Source organism: Candoia aspera, chromosome 6, assembly GCF_035149785.1.
Source record: "Candoia aspera isolate rCanAsp1 chromosome 6, rCanAsp1.hap2, whole genome shotgun sequence".
Lineage (NCBI taxonomy): Eukaryota > Metazoa > Chordata > Lepidosauria > Squamata > Boidae > Candoia > Candoia aspera.
The window spans coordinates 70625582-70650506 of NC_086158.1; the positions used below are offsets into that span (position 1 = coordinate 70625582).

General features: G+C 39.4%; 1 protein-coding gene across 1 annotated transcript in view; it reads right to left on the reverse strand.

The window, feature by feature from the left end:
• Window positions 1–24925, reverse strand: part of CFAP46 (cilia and flagella associated protein 46) — a 95809-nt gene that overhangs the window by 11812 nt on the left and 59072 nt on the right. Inside the window, exons 39-51 of the mRNA XM_063306572.1 lie at window positions 22928–23110; window positions 21944–22079; window positions 19987–20175; window positions 18570–18758; window positions 16753–16893; window positions 15334–15513; window positions 13885–14052; window positions 13247–13344; window positions 9399–9568; window positions 8450–8610; window positions 5115–5227; window positions 2767–2912; window positions 1566–1727 (exon numbers count right to left, since the gene is read on the reverse strand). Coding sequence (XP_063162642.1) covers window positions 1566–1727; window positions 2767–2912; window positions 5115–5227; window positions 8450–8610; window positions 9399–9568; window positions 13247–13344; window positions 13885–14052; window positions 15334–15513; window positions 16753–16893; window positions 18570–18758; window positions 19987–20175; window positions 21944–22079; window positions 22928–23110 — 2036 coding nt within the window. The remainder of the gene's footprint in view (window positions 1–1565; window positions 1728–2766; window positions 2913–5114; window positions 5228–8449; window positions 8611–9398; window positions 9569–13246; window positions 13345–13884; window positions 14053–15333; window positions 15514–16752; window positions 16894–18569; window positions 18759–19986; window positions 20176–21943; window positions 22080–22927; window positions 23111–24925) is intronic.

A 24925-nucleotide genomic window follows, 5' to 3' on the forward strand; every position in this document is an offset into this window, starting at 1 on the left:
AACCCCGATGGCTGGAAGTTCTCTGTGATTTGCAAGCAGAGCAGGGTCCTTCTAAGAAACTAACCATCTCCAGGAATGACTACTCTCTCTCCTGCCCCAGGCATGATAGCAGAACCAGGTCTTTAGTTGTTTGCTAAAGTCCAGGAGGGAGGGAGCCAATCTCACTTTCCAGGGAAGGATATTCCAAAGGGCAGGGGCTGTTGCAGAGAAGGCCCCTCTCCTGAACCCCGCCAGATGGAATTCTCTTACAGATGGGTCATGCCCTCTCTGCATGACCAGGAGGGACGGGTTGATATGATGGGGAGGAGACGGTCTCTTAGGTAACCTGGACCCGTGCCATGTAGGGCTTTAAAGGTGATAACCAACACCTTGAATTGGACCCAGAAGCATACTGGCAACCAATGCAGCTTGCAGAGCAAAGGGGTGACATGTGCTGATCGTGGGAAATCTAAGATCGCCCACACGGCTGCATTTTGCACCAGCTGTAGCTTCGGGATACTCTTCAAGGGTAGCCCCATATAGAGTGCATTGCAGTAGTCTATGTGGGAGATAACCAGGGCATGAGTGACTGTCCAAAGAGCCTCTTGCTCCAGGAACGGGTGTAACTGGCGCACAACACGAAGTTGCACAAAGGCCCTCCCAGCCACGGCTGCCACCTGCTCTTCGAGCAGGAGCCGTGAGTCCAGGAGGACCCCCAAGTTACGCACCAGGTCTGTCTGGGGCAATGCAACCCCATCCAGAACTAAAGATGACAATTTCCCAGAAATCGAGGAGCCATTAATCCACAGCCACTCCGTCTTCCCCGGGTTCAGCCGCAACCTGTTGTCCCCCATCCAGGCCCCCACAGCCCCCAGGCACTCAGAAAGGGTGGCCACAGCATTACTTACTTCACCCGGGATGGAGATGTATAATTGGGTATCATCTGCATATTGATGATACCTCACCCCATAGTGACGGATGATCTCACCCAGTGGTTTCATGTAGATGTTAAAAAGGAGCGGAGAGAGTACCAAACCCTGCGGCACCCCACAAAGGAGGGGCCGTGGGCCAGATCTCTCACTCCCTATCCCTTACCTTCTTTTGAGACTTAGCACATACCTTTTTAACACTGCTTCATAGATGGACTACATTTTCTACCAGCATCAGAAGAAATCAAGATCTGAAATGCTGTTAGCCTTATTTAGGTAGTATATCTTTACAGAGTATGTAAATATCTGAAAAGCATATGAGACATGAAAGAGTCCCGTGCGTATACAGTAAGTGTCTCTCAATTCTTGACTTCTCTTTGCTGAGCAGAGATTTGAAGGGAGCTGCTCCTCATGTTGTGAGTTCTACTCATATAAAAGTGAATCTCTTTTCAGACCTCGCTGCTGAATCCAGCCTTGCTGGGAAGTGGGAAGGCAAAACTGAGACACCTAAATAAGGCCAGTATGCACAAACCTAATTACACAAATTAACACAACTGGTTGTGCAGAACAACTTGAATAAGGTTTCTGTACTACCGTAATTAAACAACCACAAGAAGCTTTGATTATATTTTCAAATGTTTGTAAACATAGCTGTACCTCCTTCATCTTTACGCATCCGATTATAGACCATTTGGAGAGAAAAATCTCTGGACAGAGAACTTATTGCATCATCTTGAAAAATACCTAGAGCTTCCAAAGGTAATTCCATAAGATTTTTATCTACCAATAGTATCACACATTCTCCTATATCTTCAATACCTGATGAAAACAGGAAAAATGAGGTCAACCACTAACATACACAAAGGGATTAAGAATAAAATCTCTTCTGATATTTTCCGTCCTGTTCAGATGAACTAATTCTGTTCTCATCCCTAAATTTTTAACCCTGTCTGATAAGCTCAGGGGATATAGTATATCTTACAAGCTACAAAACCCTTTGGAGAGGATCAATAACAAATACTTAATTAACTATGTGGCAACACTTCCTTACCCACCTAAATCTAATGACTACATTCATAAACAATTGCAAACATGTTTTATTTTATTTTATGAGCATTACCAGATTTGAACACATAACCTGACTTGCAGCCTCTTCTGTCTTCACATTAATAAAGTGATTAGAAGCACATGTTCCTGATCTGAAGCATTGTGTTTTGTTTTGTTCAAACCTGTAATCTGTCTGAAAACTGGGATTAAAACACCCTTAAGGGATAGTTAATATAGTATAGTATAGAATACTTTATTGGCCAAGTATGATTAGGCATACAAGGAATTTGACTTTGGTGGAAGAGCTCTCAATATGTTTACATAACATCAAAAATAAACAATAGTAAAGTAATAATGTTATTTACTAAAACTATACAATCAAGAAAGAAAAAAAAATTGAAGGAAAATAATACTACGGCTATTAACTAACACACACTCATATTTAAAGGGAGAATTAAGGGACAATATACTGCATCTGTTGTCTAACATATGTTCACATTTAACAGAGCATTACCGGTCACATCTTAGCAGTCATGTCTTACCATGCAGTCATAATTTCTATGAACCAGAATTTTGGCTAGGACAAAAAGCAGGAATAACGTTTCTATTCTCTCTTCTCTTTACACAGATGAGTACAAAAGGACAGTAAAGATAATGAGCCTGTGGCTGCTCTTTTAAACCAAATTTCAGCCACTGAATGGTACCAAAAGAATCAATCCTAAGAAATGCAAAGGGTAAATAACATGCAAATCTGAAAATACAATCATTTTTATTCAAATTTAAGTGTTCTAAATATGCTTCGAAGATATACCTTGATTTAATATGTGTTTCTCCTTAGTTTTAGTTTTCCCTATCTCATTTGGTTTGGTTTTCCCTGAATCATCTGCCTTAGTTTTTCCTGGACTGCTTTTTCTGTTTTTTCCTGAGTCAGCTGGAGACACTGCTGGACTTTGGCGTCTGAGGAGATAAAAACAACAGAACAGATCTTTACAATATTACGGAGGACAGAATTTTTAAAGAATACTAATAGCATCCATCCATCCAGAGTTTAAATCCTAGGTTTTTCCTCCTATCTCTTCCAAGTCAATAGACATTTAGCCATTCCCTTTCCTTGGCCTTGAAAAGTGGAGGCAAGTCTTCCATGTTTACAAAACAGTTCTAGTCTCATTACTTCCCAACCTGCCAGCTTCAGCCCTTGTACCATCTTCCTGTCCATTTTCTCCATTCCCTCTCTGTTTGGACCTTGAGGTGCAAGGTGCATTTCTTCCAACTGGGCATTGTAGGAAGGAAGGGCATTATGTTTCTTCTTACATTTCTATCTACTGGGTGGGGCTCACAAAATCTCCTCCCCTTGAAGCCTTTCTACCACTCCCTCCTGCCTGGGGGAGTTTCTATTTCTTCTTCAGCAGAAGAGGTTTCCCCTATTTTTAGGCCTTCTTACTCAACTTCTTTTTGATATCAGAAGTAGAAAGCAGAGTGAGGGGGAGGTTTCCAACGTTTACTTCATCAGAGCTCCTTTTATTCCAGAAGTCTTCCTCTCAGCTTTCAGTCAAGCAGCCTCTGTCCTTCTTTCATTAGTTGTACAAACAACTTCCTCCCTTTCTCAGTTGTTGCTGGTGGGGGCCAAAGCCAGAATGCACCAAATAGGGAAATAGGCATTGGGGTTAATGGTCATTTGAGACACCTGGGTGGTGCCAAGGACCCTCCTCTACAGATGGTGGGTTGTGAATGCCTGTATGTAAAAGTGGGCTGTTCATGTGTCACCCACCTTGCTACATGGCAAGATCCCTTTTTGAGCCCCTGGATCTCACTGCAGGACTGCTGTTGGAATACTATCAGCTATTAATGCTGAGAAACTTCAGTCTCAGTGCTCTGCAGAGAGTTCTGGGAAGGCTCAGGACTTCATAGCCACCATGGCAATTATGTCCTGGTGTAGTAATATTCTGGAACATACTTAAGTTTAGTGGTGTGCGCCCATTTTCCTCTGTGCCCTAATGTAGAAAATTTCTCTTTAAAACTAAGATTCTTTTACAATAACTTTACATTTTCCATTCTCTTTTTCCTTAGAGAGCCACTTGGCTGTTTCTTATTTTGCAGTACAGTATAGCTCAGGTCAGGCTATCATCTATCTCAGAGATGATGTGACCAACTTTCAAGGCTAGCCTCCTATAAGTGGGAGGGTTTTAATACTGTTTGAAATATATGTTCGGTAGCTGATAAGTAAGTTAAGCAACAGATGGTTAATAAGTAGTACACCATGTCAATTTTGCAAGTGTTCTCAGAGATGAATTTCAGAGTAGGCAGATGCTATGTAACCACTGGGTTCCAGGATTCATCTGCTATTATCTGTGTGTGTGTGAGGGGGTGGTCCCAGCAGCAAAAGAGACTTGGGTTTTTTTTGTTAAAATTCTGTATCATTCTCTAATACATTCCTTAACTAAGAACTAAATGCCTTTTTCAGGGAAGAGGTGGTACCAACCATCTTGAAGGAGGTGGTGGCATACAACATTCTGAAGACACCTTTTCTGGATCTGGTTGTTTTTGATAGCTATCACCCACTAGCCCATCTTCTCCTTTTAGGAAAGGTCATTGAGAAGATGTTGGAACTTCAAATGCACAATGGGTTAATTAGCTCCTTTTCAGTCAGAGTTCACATCTGGGCATGAGACAAAATCACACTGGTTGCTCTATTGCATGATCTTCATCAGGTCCTGGATAAGGGAACTGCACTGTCTTGGTTTTATTAGACCTCTTAGATGGTATCCTTCTGGATCACCTGAGAGGGCTGGGAGTGGGGGGCTGTGGGAATACGCCACACATTTCTGAGTGGGAGGTTCCAATCAATGGGATTGAGGGGGTAGAAGTTGGCTCCCATGTTAAGTACCTCAGGGTTTCTCTCTTTCTCTCTCACACGCACATGCTATTTTTCAATATTTATATGAAGCTGCTGGGGGAGGTAACTCATGCCATCAGCAGCTCAAGGACAGACTACAGCAATGTGCTCTATATGCACATTGTGCTATTTTTGAATATGTGGATGCCAGCTTGGAATGGTGTTCCTTAGCAGTTATGTATTTTATTGATATTTTAATGAATTTTACTGTTATTTTGGGTATTGTAAACCATCAGGATAAACATACAAACATACACACTAGTTACCTCAGTTCAGAGAGATGAAGCTGTGACAGTACAGGCTTCAGATATTCTTCCATATCTGACAATATCGTTTGAAACATAAATTCTAAATCTGGTTCATCTTCATCTTCTACATTCTATGACAAAATATTAAGACATTTTTCAAGAATAAATGTTCAGTTTAAAAGGCCTAAGAGTAAAAAAGAAAGCCCTGTTCTGTATGAAATACAAACAGAATAATTTGGTGTTTCTAGTTTTTCTCTTGCTATTTTCTTTATTCAGTAAAAATAAAATATGCATGCATGGCATTTGATAACCATGACTCTAAGGAATATATTAATATAATTACGGTAGCTATTCTCATAAAATCCTTCTCCAGAATTGGTTACTTTCAATTTTATTTTTAGCCTCTACTTATAACCTACGCTTGTGAATGGGGACACATTTCTAATTATTTGCCATCTATTAATTCAGAGAAAGTGTTGTGACTACCCTTAAATCACTGGCTGCACTAACAGTGGTTGCTCCCAGAAAACATTCTTACTAATATTAGCAAAAACTATTCTGCAAGATATTTCAGTCTCAAAATGGATGTTCAAAGCTCTACACAAAATACATAAGTTTGAAAAGTTTTGTTCCAAGGTTTGAGTACAAACTGGCTGTTTCGACTGGTGTTGTTTTGAGTGCTCTGGTTGTTCTATGTACTGTCACTGAACTTTTATCCTGTGTCTTACAACTAAGCTTTTAAAAAATGAAAATCACAAAACATTCAGCCGTTACAGAAACTAGAACTGTCATGTTGCAGTAATTGGCTTAGATTAGATAGAGATGCTGGGTAAAAGTAAGAATAACTCAGAGGGGACAGCCATTCCAGACCTGACTCTGCTGCTGGAGAGGGAAGACCAGGATGCTGCGACAAATTCTTCTTCTTTCATATCCAGATCAAACCTTAAACTGCCAATATGACGCCACCTTCTTGGCTTTGTTGTTGGCCAAAAACAAGTCATTTTCAGTGCATGAAAAAGGTGAAAGGTCCCCCATGCAAGCACCGAGTCATGTCTGACCCTTTGGAGGGATGCCACTTTCATGACCTTTTCTTGGCAGACTATAGCGGGGTGGTTTGCCCTTGCCTTCCCCAGTCATCACCTTCCCCAGCAAGCTGGATACTCATTTTACCGACCTCGGAAGGATGGAAGGCTGAGTCAACCTGAGCCGGCTACCTGAGAATCCAGCTTCCGCTGGGATCGAACCCGGGTTGTGGGGAGAGCTTTTGGTTGCAATACTGCCGCCTACCACTCTGCGCCACAATTGGCAGGTCAGCAGGGGGGCCTAATTCTGTATCTCTCCACATTCACACAACATGTTATTATCCATCAGCAACCCCCACTTGAGCATATTAGACCACACCAGACCAAACTGTCCTAACAGCCAGAAACCACGCTGAGACAAGGAACAGGTCTCTAGTGTTTTATTACTGCTACATAACAGAAATCCTAACAAACTGAAGAAGCGTGGGAAAAACCCAGACAGATAAACCCCAAAAGTTAAGGCGGGCCCGATCTGTGTCTCTTGGAATGGCTACCTAATTCCTCAGTGCTACGCATGTGCTTTACAACCTGGATGGGAGCCCCCTGCTGGCCATCCTTACTCATGACACAAACCAATCCAAAGAAACCAAGAAATGACCTCATCAAAAAAGTCCTTGTCAAGACCAGTGTTAACAATAATCTCAATAAACGTTGAAGGGTTTTCTAGTTCTAAGAGTATTTTACTATCGCATTTGTGCAATAAATATGTGTTTTGTGAACCGGAAGTATATCACACCGTGAAATAGCAAAAAATAGACCTAAAGTGTCTGGAATGGAGTTGGTGACCAAGAGACCACACAATCAGTATGGGCGTGCAGTTTTGTTAGGCCCGGTCTCAGTATCATATCAACTGCAACAAATTGATCAAGTGGGTCTACAGCTAGTGTTGCTGAACATGACATATGTCTGGCTAGCTAGTTACATCCCCTCCATCACCCACAAAAAGTTCTCCATAGCCATCTATATGAAAATTAGTGGAGGAAATGGAAGGATATTCTGGGAAAAAGTTTGCTGGTCAAGGAGAGGGAGAGTGGCAGTCATATGGAAGCATGGTATTTCTAAAATGCCCATTCCTCCTATACCAGCAGGGGTGCTATCTGATGGCAACATGACAGAGGAGGCAGTACCTGATGCTAGAAGGGTGCACTATTCTCCTAGCAAGATTAGTGAATCTGTACAGTCAGCCTACTTTCCTTTTACTAGCCCAAGGGGCTAGGGATGATTGCTGGGGAAGGATGAGCTGGATCCACAGCTGCTGCTGACGGTGACCCAGAGGAATCCCCAGATGACCCTCCACCACCCAAGTGGCTGAAGTAAGCATAGTGTGGGAGTACTTAAAGTCTAAGCTTGAAGAAACATGCTATGCTACTTGCACCCACTACAAACCACCAATCAGCAGGGGATTGGCCACAAAATCTCCTAAATTCCTACTCAGGCATCATTCAAGCCTCCTTGCACCTACTGGCAGTAGTAAGCAACCCATGTTGCTGACTAAGCAGCAGATCCTCACATAAAAATCCCCTTTACCCCGGCCATTTGGTCCAGCTGAAATGGTCTATTCAGACCATTCACCAACAGAATTCTACCATTCAACTAAAGGAAAAAAATGGCAATGGGGATTATTTTTTAACATGGAATTGCACTTGTAGACTGAGATTTGTGCCCGCCAATGTCCTATTAACATGTTGGCTGAGTGCCTTAGGCTTCCTTCAAAGAATGAAAAAAACTTCTCTCTTGAGCAAATTGGTGCAGATTCTAAGGTTTTTTTTTAACTGGTGAAAGAAGAGATGTGCCCCAGTTGTTTCCTAAGAGATCTTTTTAAGGCTTCAAAAATATATTTAAAAATCAGCAATTTGCTTACTTCTTATGTAGGTTGGCAGACATGTAGCAATCATAATAGACTACAACACAACCTAATCTTGTGAGCCTGGGTGAAAAACAAGGGAACAAAGGGGCTTCTTCTGAATTTCCATTGTTTCTCTGGCTAGAACATTCAAACATGAATTTTGTTCCAAAGTACCTGGAACTTCGGAGTTTTATCCCACCAGAATGCAGCCAACTCAAAACAACACATTTCCCATTTTGTTCACATCCCTATTTGGAACAAAAACTTACTTTGTATAAGCAACTGTTATACTGTACATTATCTCCATTCATGAACATAGTCATAAATTATTATTCTATAATCGTTATCTTACTTGTAAAAAAGCCAACATGAACTGTAATATCTAAATTACTGAAATATCTAAGTAACTTTTAAACATTTCTTACGTTATCTAGTTTGGCAGATGATACTTGCTTTCTTTGAAACTCATTTTTTTCTATTTCTCTCAAAAGACCGTCCATCATCTCCTCTTTATAAACCTTGACTTTTTCCAATAAATTTAAAAATGTTTCAGGATCCACAGGGCTCCGGACAATTTTAGCCTGCACTGGAGTTAATTAAAATTCAAACCAATTAAATTTGTTGAAACTTCTTTAAAAACCCATTGCATTTTCCTTTTTCATATCCCCATTTATGTAGCATACAAATGTAGAAATGAATGGGTTATAGAGATGGATAAGAAAATTAGGTTTAGTTGTTACTATAATAGCTATGTTCCTATACTGCTATGCATGAGCAATTAAGTATTGCCATCACAATCCTCCTAAATGTAAAGTAATAAAAATACAAGGAATCGAAATTTATTAAGATTCAGTAAAGCCTCAGTTTAACAGAGCTCTTCATCCTTCAACCACCCAACAGAGGTAAGTATCTTACCTATCAACAGCTCTGAAGTCACCACTGCCTAAGCCCACTGTATAGGCTTCCCCACCCTGACACTTCTTCCTCTTTCTCAATTTTGCACATTCACAAAATGCAAGTTGGATTTAACTAATGCACACATTTAATAGATGCCTTCTCCTCCAAAATTATCCATTAAACTCAGGTGTTAATCTATAAGTTCTATGATTAAAAATTAAAGTGGAAATAAAACAAAGGATACTTTTGGTTGCTAGGAAAAGTATTTTATATACTAGTTGGGCTATATAGCAATGTGACATCATCACTGAAAAAAAGTCATGCCAAAGCTACTGTGGTTCAGTGGAGCACAGAAGGAGGAGGTAAACTCAGGGACATATTTTGGTCGCTAAGAAACTGTACTTTCATTTCCCAAATACTCAGTGCAGCTCTGCAGCAGAAAGTGCAATTACATTTGCACTGTTTAGAAATACTCACAAGTTGGTTGAGCAGATTTTCCTTTCTGTTGTCCACCCTTTTCCTTTTGCTGTCCACCCTTTTCCTTTCCACCCTTTTCTTTCTGCTGTCCACTCTTTTCCTTTTGTTCCTTTTGCTCTTTAAGGTTGGTTGATTTTACTTTTTCAAGTACAGCACCATACAGGAAAGATCTATCAAAAGAAACAAAAACAATAACCTTCCTTTCCTGAATACAAGTAGAACTCATTTAGTGGTTGCAATTGGCTCTGGCAAAATGGTCGTTAAGCAACACAGTCACTAAGTGAACCATGTGACTGAGAGAGAGACTGCAAAGATCGCTGGTTGCTGCAGTCTCATTTAGATTAAGATCTCTTGTACTGTGTCCTGTGCCTGACCTGTTTCCCCCACCCCCTTTTTTCCCCCTCACAGGGCAGAGAGATTGCTTAAACAAGCTCCACAGTACAGCCTGTCTCTAAAAAGTGCTAAAGGCCAGTTAACAAGCTCAGCTCTGTGACCTTAATTAGTTGATTAGAACCCTCTGGCCAGCTTTGCAGCTGCTGTCTGAAACTGACCATTCTTTGATCAGTTTCACACTGAAGGCCTTTGTTGTGGTAACTGTGGTCAGAAAATTAATTTTTTATCACCGTGTATTGCCCTGGTATTTGTGAACGGTGGCTATCTGGGGCAGCTGCTAAACAAGGACTACTTGTAATTACTTACAACCTTCCATTCAGAGTTTAATTTGTCACACTTAAAGGCCACTCAGCTCAAGAACAATTCTGGGCAGTATACAATTAAAAACAAATCCAATACATTACAAAAAAAGAAGAATGCAATAACCAGGAACTAAAATAACCAGCAGCTTAATAAAATCAGGTTCCTGGGAGTCAAGCTGCATATACATTTAATAAATAAATAAATAAAATACAATTAAGGTATATTCTCCTAGCTCAGCACTTGGGGAAAGAGTCAGGACTTTAAATGGCAGTGTTATGGTAGTTCCAACTTCAGGAGGATACAATGTGACACATTGCCTAGGTCCCATCAGATGACATTATTTTAAGGTGATCACCTGGAACATGCCCATTCTGTCTCACCTTACTGGCCAGGGAGAAATGGTGAGAGAGAGAGTCCCTCAGAGAGCCAAAACCTATGCCAGGAAGGGCTTTATAGGTCACAACCAGCATCCTGAATTGTAGTCTCAAGCTTATTGGTAGCTAGTACAGCTTATATAGCAGAGATGTAACATGAGCATAGCAAGGTGTGCCCATGTTACCCCACTTTGAACCAGTGAAGCTTCCAAGTGGTCTTCAAGTACAGCTCTGCATAGAGCACACTGCAATAGTCCACATGCAAGGTGACAGTCAGTGATTGTAAGTAGGTATTTAAGGTGCAACTGGTACACTACATAAATCTGAGCCAAAGTGCCCCCCCCCACCGGCCACAACTGTCATCTGCTGTTTGAGCAGGAGCTGTGAGTCCAGAAGGACACCCAAACAGCATACCTGTTCTGCTGAGGAGTATGGAACTAAAGGTGGAAAATCCGTGAGACCAAAAGAACTAGGAACATAACAACCATTCAGTCTTGTTAGGGTTGTCAGTACTCTGGTATCATCAAATGATTCCTGACTCTGTTGGCCTCATTCAACAGCTTCATATCGATGAGAGCATCAAGCCCTGTGGCACTCTGCTTGCCAGAGGCCTCAGGCTTCACCACCTCCCCCAACCCCCCATCAGCACTTACTGGAACTGGCCACAGAGAAAGGAGAAACACCACAACATTGCATCTCCCACACCTAATTCTCATAGTTTGTCCAGTAGGATCCATGATAAATGCTATTGAAGGCCACTGAGAGATCAAGGAGGACCAGGATAGTTACATCTTTACCACCTCAGTTCTGCTAAGGGTCACTGACAAAGGCAATCAGTGCCAGTCTGAAATATGAATGAAAAGGGTCTAGATAATCTGCTTCCTCTGAAGCTGTACCCAACCACCTTCTCAATAAGGAAGGCTGCGCAAAAATTGTCTAGCACTGTTGGGTCCAGCAATGGCTTCTTGAGGAGGGGGTATGATGTACCCCTTCACTGAAGAATGTGTTAACTACTGCATGGACTAAGCTACACATCACCTTCTGGGCAGCCTTAATTAACCAGGATGGATATGGATCTACAGGGGAGGGAGCTTGATTAACAGTTCCCAGGATGTTGTCCACTTCAGAGTTATGCATCAAATACTCCCAGTTAGAAGGAGAAGATGGTGCCTCAGGCAGGTAGCTGGGACATGCTGTCTTCCCACTGATCAAACCTGTGTAAGTTTTATAATCAGCCTAAAGACTGGGAGCTGTAAAATAGGCAACCTCTGCTCTGGTTCAGAACAGCTGGGACTTTGACAATTTTGCCAGGCATGCCTGAGAACTAACCTGAGGTTCCAGTCAGGCAAGTGACAGACATCCTTGAAATGTATTGCCTATAGCAGGTGAAGTCTTTGGTGTGGAGTTTGCTACTGAGTCACCTGTTAGCCCAGGATGGTGGGTGGAATGAAAGAGGCTAAACTGACCAGTTCAGAGAGGGACTATCAGATGTAATATGGGACAAATTCATTTTTCAAGGCAACCTAGAGATACCAAACATCTTTGGATGGGGAAGGGACAGACAGCAAACACTTTAGAGGACACTATCAAGATTCAGGAGGATTCTGACAACAGGCAGAAAGTAGCAAGATGCTAAATGCAAATTCATTTGGGTAGAAAAAATTAAGGGCATAAGTAAAGGCTTGGGAGGGAATCCTACTGGGCATACTACATGTGAAAAAGATCTGGCTGTCTTGGTGGATTACAAGCTGAACATGGGCCAACAGTGTGATCCAGTTTCAAAAAATAGCAAATGCAGTCTAGGTTGCATGAATAGAAATACAGTGCCAGGATCAAGAGAAGTTAATTGTTCTTTTTAATTCTGCACTGACTGTACCTAGAATATTGCATCCAGTCCTGGACATGACATTTTATGAAGGATATTAAGAGTTGACACTGACTTGATGGCATACCATCAATCACTCAGTTGACAAACTGGAGCATGTCCAAGGGTCAGGAACCAAAATGATAAGGGGACTGGAAGGAAAAACCTATGAGGAACAGTTAGAAGCCCTGGGTATATTTGGTTTGGAAAAGAGAAGACTGGGTGCAGCAGATACAGCAGAGAGAATTGATAAGAGCTGTTCAACAGTGGAACTGACTGCCTCAGGAGGTGTCAGACCCTCTTTCACTGAAGGTGTTTTTAAACAAAGGCTGGACAGCCATCTGTTGGGGATGATAGCAGATTCCTATACTGAGCAAGGATCTGGACTAGATGATCTCCAAGGCCCTTCTTACCCTTACATTATATTATTCTGATTCCATAAATAGAGCAAAAACTTGACTATGCACAAGTTGGGTCCTTCAGATGGGAGTAGTTTACTCCCACAGTATTGGTAGTTGTAAAACAGGGCCTTCACGCCTATACAGACTTTGCTGGCTAGTCAACACACTAGGTATTCCTGAGATACACAATACGAAAGCCAAATAAAGGTAGAAAAAAAGATGGAGTACTGAATGAGTTTCACAAGTCCATCCAATATATTACTACTGTATCAGTTGAAATGGGAGGATGGCAAGAGGGCATGCATGGCATATTATGGGAAGGGATTCCTGCCAAAAACCTCTAAGCACTGGAAGCTTCCAAACAGAACTTTTCACAAGGGCAGAATGTAAATGCATGAATTGCAGAGACTATGATGAAAAAGGAGTGATGATTAGCACTCATCATGTTTAAGTGCTATACTTGCATCAGGCCAAAGACACATCAGTCATTCATGAGCACTGTTCTATTCATACCTGTCTTCTGAATGCTGGAGAATAATTATATGAAAATTTACTGGCAATTCATTCATGATGTTAAAGTGGTGTGAAGAAATGGAGAGGCTTCCCCATGCCTACAAAAATCATAATAATTATTTTTCAAAAAAGTTAAGAATATCATTCGTAAATATTAAAGTGTAATAACAGCATTGTCAGGGAGATTTTGACTGGGTACAAGTATTTTTATTTGTAAATATTTTCATGCCAGTGATTAATATATAATAATACTTTATTGAAAAAATACAACAAACTATTTGCCGTGCTAAGAAAATGTATAAATGGTTGAACCTTTCAGTGTTGGGAAATGAAATGATTGTTTTAGTTCGTTTATCACTTGCTCAATTATGCAGTAAAACACCTGCACGGAAATAGAATTAGGCAGTCAATTGCTTACACAAAATTAGGTAAGTCAATTCCTTACATAAGAATAACTGTAATATTACTGCTCTTTTTAGAAGGAACATTTTCAGAACAACTTGAAGGAAAGGAGAGTGAAGTATCATGTACGCATCCTGACAGGTGTTTCAATTCAATCCCATTCATCCACTCAGATGGACGAAACTTCTATCTGTAACTGAGCAGGAATTACAGTTTCATTTAACTGATCAAGTTACCTTTGATATAGCAGTCAACCTCTGCTCTACATTTCTGAGGAGAGCACTTGTATCTCCTCTTTGTTGTAAGTGGTGCTGCAGATGCAGCATTGCTGCCATTTGTGAACTGCTGCTGTTCAAGGTAGCTGCTAACAGGATTTCTTTCATCATCAAGGATGCTGTACAACTCTGGAAGATTGTAATATTAGATTTAACATTAGCTAAGCAAATGTTTTTAAAAACAGACCACTTCTGAAAACCCAAGCAAGCTATTTACATCCAAATTAAAATACTGTACAAATATTTTCAACCACATTGACAATAAATATGAAGAACAGATTTCCAGCTATTTATCTTTCTTCTAAGGAATAGCCTCTCAATAAATCTTACCCATCTTCTTACCCTAAAAAAAAACTTACACAACTTTTATGTAAACACTGATTATTAAAGTTATCTTCATTCTAATTCAAGAGAATAGTCAGATGAAAAGCATTGGCATTTTTTTAGAATGGCATTTTAAATTGTTTGCTTTGCAGTGAAAGCCACTTAACTCTTGAAGGTGAATGTAAAACCTTCCTTCCATTGTGCCTTAAATCTATAGATTTCTAAATGCTAACCAGAAAAGAAGATTTGCATTGATCAAGAGAAGAGTTCTCAATTATAATTACATTATGTTCAAAATAAATATATAATTACAGTTGAAGCAAGCAAAAATAATACTTGCATTCCATAATATAATGGTCTGCATTCATGGCTACTTCATATTTTAATATTAATTTAGCTGATTATTTTTAGGAGTGTGAAAAACATTCTGATTTCAGAATGGACAATTTAGAGTTTTGTACCAAGCTTAGGATGAAAGTGGTCCAATTCTTGTTGTTTCAAGTATTCTTATATTATGGGGTTTACTTTTTAAAAATTTAAATTCCTCCAAATCATGAGGAATTGAATTATACATTAGCCAAAATGCTAGGAAGCACAGGTTTCTTTCATGCTGTCACTGGTTGGAGCTAACAAAGAAGAGGAAGGTGGGGTGAGTGAGAAAAAGTCTGTCACATACTGGAGTTGCTCTTCTTAATTTTTTTGCTATGGAAAAGATTGCAATGTAATATGCATTTGTGCTTTCTTTTTTAACCCTAACCCCTTAACCTTGCAACCAATTTACAACTCTATCCCAGGGAGGGGATCTCACCCTGCTACAACCATCCAATTTATTTTTGTGATCAGAGGATGAAAGATGAGAAAGCAAGGAGCTTGTTTCAACCTCCCATTGTTCCCTATGGGGTAATTCTTGGAACTTTTCAAGTTTTGTTCCACTAGAATACAGTATTTTCTGAACATTCCAATGGACGTTCTTGTGTTTAGCATGCAGCTTCTTTCTTGTGTTTAGCATGCAACTACAATTACTATGGTAGCTAAAATGGTAGCAGACATTGTGGTTATTGTTTTGATTTACAGTTCTTGTCTTACCTGATAAAGAGCTAAAAACTGACTTGCTGAAACTGGATCAAATTGTCCAAAGCACTCCACCATTTCCAGACTAGCAGCTACCAAGGTATCGACCATGTTATTATTAATTGCAACATTAATGCACTGCAGCAAAACCTCAGTTGACTGAAATATGTATTTTTGAGTCCAGGTCTGTCTCTTCTGTACAGTTAAAAAAAAGGATTCAATATTGCTCCAATTACTCTCATACAGAGACCAGAAACACAAAGGTATTTATTCCTTTGTGGAAGACATATGTTTGTTCTTACCTCAAATATATGTTGCTCGCCTCAAAAATCAACTGGGAATTCTGAATACTTAGCTTTCCTCTATAGTGTTAGTTTTGATTCTTTTTCCCACAAAAATTCAAACAAGGATTGCATGATTGAGTTCCTTAGTTATAAATTCTCAACCCACATCTCTCCATCTATTTCTCATTTCAGGAACTACTAATATCTGTGGTAAGCCATGTTTTCCATAGAATTCCTCTTTTCCGCGTATACCCAAACAAAATCAGGAGATCATGTGCCTATATAGAAGCCATAGGCATATGACTGACTTCCTGAAGACTGGTAAATTCTTAATAAAAAGGGCAGTCATGCTTCACTCTCACATGTTCCTCATATTGTTGAAGAATTAGCTATCCTTAAAGGATTTCTTTTTTAAATGTTTCTAAAAGACATTAATCTGTTTCTGCATGAGATCTACACCATCAGGGTTTGAGTTTGCATCAAAGCCAAACTGCTTCCTCAATATTAATAGTGCACTGTATGTGTGGATACTTGTTGTGATGTGACCTCAGATATCACATGCAACATCAGGTGGCACAGTTTATCACCAACACATACAGACCAAATCATCTTTCCTTCCATAACTCCATATCTAAATCCATCTGAATAACTTTGGGAAGAAATAGATAGTTCCACTTGGCCACCTGACCGCCCCCCCAGCAGTTACTATTGAATCTACCATTTCTTGCTGTCTCAAAGTATTTTGGAGGAAAAATACAAGCTATTCAGATTTTTGTCTCACTATTGTCTCACAAAGAACTATTTTGGCAAAGAATAGATTAAATAAACAGGGAAAGGAGCAGGAAAGGCCTAAAAGCATGTAAGAAAAGATTCCCATTTTTTTTAATAGCTTGTCTTTCTGACTGTTCAACTTCCTTTCTTTTAAATTAATTATTTTAGGTGTTTAATTTTAATTGTTACTATAAAATATTCAACAGGTTAAGTCTCCTTCCTTGAACCTGGCACACTTTAGATATAGTTGGCTGCAGCTCCCAGAACTGCAAACCAGCATAGCTGAAGAAATGCTGTGTACTGTAGTCCCAACACAGCTGAAATGTGTCATGATATGTCCCAATTTAAATTACCCTGTGCATATTATACATAAACATACCCTTAATTCACTGGCTTTTTTCCTGTAGTCATCAAGCTGTTTTTTAGTAAGTTGCAACTGAGGATTTGGTGCTTCATTATTTTCATCTGTTGTTTCTGCTTCTGGCGTTGGAGATTTCTCAGAATTAACTTTAGCCACCACCTAATTGTACATCACAATTATATAAAAGAACCACAGTCAAATGGAAATGTATTTGCTTTAGAAAAGCATGCAGCCCAATGCAAGGTTGAAAACACACAGTGCTACAAGCACAGAGTCTTTCATGAGCATTTAAATATGAGAGATGAGAAGTGAGCATACTGCATCAGTCCACACCAAATATTCTCAAAAATATACCCACAGATCATTTGCCTTAGAAAGAGGAGGGGCAGCTGATACAAACTTGGGATTGCTTGTATCAACAGCAAAGATTTCTATAATGGTAGAGTACTATTACATTTGCTTTAGCTCATATTATATCCTGAATAAATATAACAATAGAATTATTGTTCAAGCATAATGCAAACCCATAGTACTTTTGATGAATGAATGAACCCAAACATAACCACCCAGAGTCCCTCTTTTGAGGGAGATGGGCGGTGATGAAATTTGAAAAATAAATAAATAAATAATAGATGAACAATCTCTGTGTTATGTTGACCTAGGTGGCCAATTATGTTATTTTCTAGCTTTTTCTTTCTGCACATCTTTCAGAAACAATATATTTAAAAGAGGATTTAAAGCATTTCCTTATCTTTCAGCACAAGAGATCAAAACAGTGTTAAAAGAAAGGATTTGTTTCATTCTAATACTGGAGTAATTTCGTTACTCTAAATCCTTCTCTGAACAGTGCAAATTGTTCAGTAACTCTTGGCAAATAAGATTCACAACTGTAAAAATCAACAATGAAGTAAAAGCCATTTTTTCCTTCACCAGCCACAAAGCTAAGCAGATGCAAAGAGGAATAACTGAAGATGCTAATCATTGAAAATTCTGCCCCTGGAATGCCTTTGTATTACTTTTTACTTTGTCCAGCTTATCAGTTTTTCTCATTCTGTTCTCTCAAAATATACACACAGAGGTAATCAACAAGAATAATATTCAGGAGTGAAGTTTTGTTGCTCACTGCCCAAACAGAAAAGGTAGCAGTATCAGTGGACTCTAAAGAACTTTGAGACTTGCTGAAGAACAAAAAATATTTAAGGGAAAAAGAAGAAAAACTTATCCTTAAAAAACTGCCTAGAATGGACTGAGTATGCTTAGAGGCATCTGTGGGGAAGGTAGTATCAAAAAGTCAAGCTGCTGATGTGATCATGTGATCAAACCCTTGCCCCTCTGCTTTAGAAGTCAGAAGATGCTGGTTGCTGGAAAGAACAAAGCTGAGAAGATTGGATGGGACTGCTAGAATCCTGAGTATCACTGCATATGACAACATTTTGTTGTAGGTCTTACACCTGGGCTAGAAACCAGGAGTCTGTGAGTTCTAGTCCCGCCTTAGGCATGAAAGCTGGCTGGGTGACCTTGGGCCAGTCACTTTCTCCCAGCCCAACTTGATGCAATGTAGACTAGCCTCCTTGTGGTGTACCCCGGGCAACGTGACTTGTCACGGCTAAATAATCTACACATCTGGCTGCTGGACCTCACAAGGATTTCCCAGCAAGAAAAAGCAGCATGAACACCAAACTGCTATGCCATACGATTAAAAAAACAACAACAATCTATCATCATAAACCTGCACTAAAAATGGCTAATGAAATCTATTTGGAAACAATGCAACCACATAATCAAACAAGAGAGATTTAAAGAACTTTAATTAAATTGCATAAACTATGCCTTACTATTGCATTTTCACACCAGTGAATATCCAAACTAAAAGGGTCTATACGATTAGCTAGGAAATGTAGACTCCTCCCAGAGAGATAGAAGTACTTGGCTTTGATGTCAGGACAACCACAATAAAGACTCTGTAGGCTTGTAAGTTGAGCCTGGGCATTATGACCAATCGTTTGCCCAAGGATTATCCAGGCCTGTTAAGAATCCAGAGAATATAAAATAAAAGAACTGTTAAGAATGTCAAAAAAGTTAAAATCTGTTTAAAAAGTGCTTGCATTCAACAATATTACCAAAAATAGAAATAAATCAGTGCTTTAGGAACTGATTCCTGAAGTACTGCTACAAAAATTATGCAAGAGAGTCATTCCTGAAAACCTCTGGGTCCTCTTACATCAACTAGTATTTAGCACTTGCCATATACTTGTTTTCAGCAAGGAGTTTAAACTAGGATATTGTATCATGGCTAGATTATATCACATACTTGTTAACTTCAGTATAGTTCCAGCCCTGGTTTTATAAATTGCTTTGGTCACTTTGAGAGTGACCAATGCTGGGAGAAGGAACAGAGAAGTAAACTCAGTTCTCTGGTGCACCCAGCAGAGTTTGATACTGTCAACTCAGGTATGTTCCTAGACCAGCCATCCAGGATGGGAACTGGGAGTTTCCTACCCAAATAGCTATTTACTGTGGATAGTGACTACAGATTGCTGCCATACTCGATGAGCAATTATATTATGAGTTTTACATAAGATACTATTTTTATACTATCAGCCTAAAATCACTGAGTGAGGTTGTTCAGAAGTCTCCAAGGGGCATTCTGCTCTTTCAGAAATATCAGGTTGGTAGTTCTGTTTCTTGCTGGTCTTTAAAGGTTGAAGAGATTCCCGTGATACAGAGGGTTTTTTCCCCAAATAAATTGAGTGTATTTTCTGAGACAGAGATAACCTGGCCACAATTTTTCAAACTGGTAATATTTCATTTATTGCAATAAATTGTATGTAATAAATTGAATGTTTGTATGTATGTACATTAAATTAGTAATTGGCTATTTGTAACCCATCTATTACCTATTTGTAACCAATTTTGAAATAGTTACATAGACTAGGATGATATTGCAGGCTGAATAGCAAGTTCATATTTTTATCTTTTCCCACTCAATCTACCTTAGTCCTCAGAATTCCCTGAGGTACTCTTTTTAAAGGGTGGAAGGACTACTGTGGTGAGGAAGAATGGGAAAATCTATTCCTATCTGCATTATGCAGTTACCTGTATCTGGATACAACCTATTAGATTTTCCATAAAAAGTACCTAAAAGTGCTTTGCTGATGTTTTCAATGAGACTTCCATGACAATAATGATTTCTATATACAGTAGATTGTATGCAGAAGAGATTAATTATGAATGTATTGCACAAGCACACACCTGTTCAACTGAAGAAGGGTCAGGCGTAAACCTTACAAAATCCTCAATAATTTGCTCAATTTGGTCTGATCTAGCTTCTTTTTTCTTCTTTTCAATATTGATAAGAACAAAAATATCCAAAATGATTTCTATGAAGTTCACCTTCATGTTTGCAAGTCTTCTCATTAAAGGTGTATTTATATTTCTAGTCTGAAATAAAAAATAATTATACTGAAAATGGAAAAGAAACATTAAAAAACAATCTGGGTTTCAGTTTCCATAATTGCAGAAAATGTCCAGGTAAATATAGGAGAGAAATATGGGACAAAGAAAACCATGACTACCATGTCCCCTTTCAGCCACTGACTTCCTACTCTGGTTTTTGACAAGTTGGTTACCCTCATACAGTGAGAAGCACAGATCTACTAAATATAAAAAGAGAAAACAGCTGCAAAATGGAATATGGAGAACAAAGTGTACATGCTTTTAGATAGATATTTATTAACATATATTACATATACATATATAATGTTAAAATTTCTTGGAGTTTCACAAGAAGTTTGGCATGCAAATTCCAGAGTTAAAGGGCTCCCATACTGAATGTTGATAAAAGTTCACTGATGGTTGTATATATTCACTGCTTATAACCTGGGTATACTTCAGATTTAGCTGAATCCTCAACTGAATTAGACAGATTTGGATAGATTCAGGAGACAGATATATACTGAAGTAGACTAAATCAAATATGAGCTGACACACAAATTCTGTTTATGAACCTGATAGTGTTGCAGTGATACAGTACATGCTAACTCAAACAACAGAAACCATATTTTGACTTTGCACGTTGCATGAACCTGCATAGTACGTCTGTAAAAATTGATACATTTTTCTTTGGACTCTTGAGAAAGAAACTCCAGGAAGGAGAGGGAGAGGAGGCAGAATGTTTGATTGATAGCCTATATATGCACTAAAACTTTTGCAAAAATTGCACTAAAACAATTAAACTGTATGTATAATTTTTTCATCAAGGGCTCTCTATCCACAGGGCAGGATTTAATAAATTGCTGAATTCTTTTAGGGTTTAATTGTTTTAGCTTGATTTCTGTCCCAGAAGCAGGACTAATAAAAGAGGCTTGAGGGAGCTATGGAGCTTGAACAGATGTAGAATTAGGTAGTTGTTTGGAAAAATGGTAGACGTTTAAGGATTCCTGCTTTCGCCACTCTATACTTCTTCATCATCTGTGCTTTTGGTGACAACTGAGAAGAAAATCTAAAAGAAGCTTTACCTTTTTTGACTCACTGTAACTTTCTAGGCTATGTCTTCTTCTTAATGTCTTGCCATACATACATACATACACACATATATAAAATGTTTATCTATTTATCTCATACCAAAATATACCATGGGGGGAAGGGGGTGGGGGTGGAGAAGGTTAAGCAGACTTATTTCTGCAAGAATCAGTGCTGGTATTCTTTGGAAAGTCTGCATTTTTTTTAGATCCTGTTCCTTCTATGCCATCTCATTTCATAACACAGGCTTGTACAAGCAGAGAAGCAGAAACCCTGATGAATTAATTTGAAAACTAGTGACCTTGATCTTTCCAGATAAGGCAATTTGCTAATAGCCCACCTCCCAAAATCAAAATGTGGTATTTGGTTTGAAATTTCATATTAATTTCAAACAAGATGATTCTGTTTCATAAACTTCATCCAATTATGTTGAGGGGGAAAAAAGATTCTGTTTGTTGATTTCCAATTCTTATCAGGGGAAGAGTCGGATTTACGGTCAAAATTAGCATTTGGGCCTCAAATTGAATTGGGGACTGTTTCAGCTGGACTTGGGACTGAAGACCTGTCACACTTTCAGTTTATATCTGCACTGTTCTGTATTTCTGAGATAGTTTAATACTTCCATCTAACTGACAATAGTCTCCACATGGTGGATACTGACTGTAACATACATAAACATCATATTCACCTCATTAACTGGAAGTATATTATTAATATGTTGAAAAAGCTGTTCCATTTGGGATACTGCATTTTGTGCTAATTTATATGCACCCAAGTAATGACTTTGCTTGTCTGCAGCAAGTTCAGTATGTTTACCAAGTATCCTGTAAGAAAAGTAATACATATTTTAAACAGAAAGGATATTTAGCATCTGGCAATGATATAGCATTAAAAGGTTTAGGAAAAAATGTATCTTGGCCATCTTGGAGTCTCTCCGCTGTCATTTCACTGGGGATCCTGATAGCTGAAGGGAGACTGGTCATCATCTTGCTTGGTATGTTGTGCTTTTATATGTTATGCTTTTAGGTTTCTGTTTAATCTCTCTGCTAAAGTTAACAATAAAGCTTAAAATCTCCTTACTTACTGGTGTGTTCAGTGTCTCTGGATCCTAAAAAGAACCAATTGTCTGGCACCTGGCCAGCACTTGGCAATACAATGGAATACCTAAGAAATATATGTTTTAAAACAAGAAGTGAGAGACACAACAATGGATAGATGCTGAATGAATGTGCACTGAGTATAAATGTGGATGACCAGTTTGAAAGAAGTACATTGACGCACAGAGAGAGAATGAATGAGGACTGAATTATAAAACAAATACATGAAGAAAGAGTGAATGGGTCGAAAGGAAGGGGAAGATCAAGTAAACCATGACTGGATAGAATTGATAAGATCCTCAAAAAGAGAGAAATGAGAATTTTAAAGAACAGAAGGCAATGTCTGAAGTATATAAACAGAGGCAAAGACGGTTTGCAAGGATAGAAAGGCTTCAAGAAGTAACCTGAATGGTGCTTGCAGGGTTTCCCTTTCTTTTTCTTACCTCATGCCTTTAATTTCTTTGACGCTTTCCTACGCTTTCCTGCATTCTGCGTGTTGTTTATCTCAAAAAAGGAATAGCATCATGGTCTATATGCATGTAGGTAGTTACAAAACATTCTATTTGAGAACTTACCTGTGAATATTTGCACATGCCATCAGTGCTTCAGCACTGTGATCTTTATATCCATAAGAAAGGAAGACCTTCTCTATGTAAATTAATTTATCATAGGATTCCAGCAACATGCTTGACAGCTCAGCAGAAAAAAGGCTAGTATTAATGAGATATTTAACCAAATCTATCTGAATATACGCTTTCCTGCACAGAAGAGTATATGAACAACAAATGGTCAGAGATTTCCTCCAAAGTAGCATATATATTTAAGCAGTGATTCTTATTGCTATCACAAAAGCTCCTTGACTAACATTTAATTAATTAATTAGAACAACAAATTAGTAAAACAGAAAAATCTAATTTTACATTCACTGGTAAAGGATAAATTTCAGCTTGCTTGTAAAAGGTGGTGTGTGTGTGTCTGTATATATGTGGGGACTGCCAACTTCCCGCTCTTTGGTCATTTGTGAGGCCCCTGCCATAGGTTTGTTTGATATTTATTTATTAAATTTTTACACTGCCAGACTCCCAGCAACTCTGGGCAGTTCACAAACAAGAACACAGAGACTAAAACAATACAATAATAAAAACAAGGAACAAATGATGGTGAAAGCCAGGCAACAACCAAAGGCAGACCTATACTACCCAGAACGGAGCTTCAATCACCCTCTACAGAGGCCTAGGCGAAGACTCAGGTCTTCAAGGCCCTTTGAAATACCAGCAGGGTAGGGCCATCTACAGTAGATCTCAGTGGAAACCTCATTCCATGAACAATTAATTCTGCTTTCTCTGCAGCATGGCCTGTGTTGTGGAAGAAATTGTCACTGCGCCTCACAGCATCTCTGTCGTGTTCACCGTTCCGGTGTTGCTACATCGTTAACGGTTCGCTTGCCATGGTGCTGATGCGTGTGCTGGCTGGGTGGGTGCTGCTGAGAGCCTTGTACAGGAGACGTGCTGGACTGTGCCAGGGAGGAATGTGTTTCGGCTATCTCTGAAATGTCAAGGTCTTTTTGCCCGTTGATCAGCAGAGCTCGTTAGGAGCACCTGGGAATGTGGGGTGTACTGTATGCGAAGGAGGGGTGGGCTGATGTTTGTAACAATACTATTTAGTTTGAGTTTAGGCGCGCTTTCCTCATTCTCAGCTTTTTACCTGTTTGCACTCTTTTCTAAATAAACCAACAGCCTGAATCAAGATTCTGAGTCTGGGAGTTTTATTGGAATTAAGGCAATCATCACAATCTCTTGGGAGATCAAAAGAGGTAAGACAGTGGTCACGGCAGCACAGCCAAAGTCCTTCCCCTTTATACATACTGTATGTACAAAGGAGAGAGCCAGTTTGGTGTAGTGGGTAAGCCATCAGGCTGGAAATCAGGAAACCGTGAGTTCTAGCCCTGCCTTAGGCACAAAGCCAGCTGGGTGACCTCAGGCCATTCACTTTCTCTCAGGCCTAGGAAGAAGATAATGGCAAACCACTTCTGAAAACTTGCCAAGAAATTACAGGGCTTAGTCCAGACAGGCACCAGTAATTAAAAAAAACAAAACTGACTTGCAGTGTACAGAAGGGGCAGGCCTTTACTTGCACTGCTGCAACTGCCATCTTATCTTTTCCACCCACCCACCCCAGGTGCTGGTGGCTGGATTTGAAGCGAGCACCATCCTTCCTTATTATAATTTAGGAAGGGTCTAAAAAGATACTTCTTCAAACCAGATGCTACTGCTTTAAGAGTAACATGGCACTGTCTCCTTAAAGCAGTGGAATCTTTTTTCTAGACCTGTGTAGAATTCTGAAAAAGTTGGATTGCTTTAATGAAAAGCAGAGAGCTGCTCTGTTCACACAAGACCTAAAAAACTCCTGGATCATTTTCATAGTATGTATGGCCTTAGTAGGGATGCGGTGGCGCTGCGGGTTAAACCGCTGAGCTGTCGATCGGAAGGTTGGCGGTTTGAAACCGCGCGGCGGGGTGAGCTCCCGTTGTTAATCCCAGCTCCTGCTCACCTAGCAGTTCGAAAACATGCCAA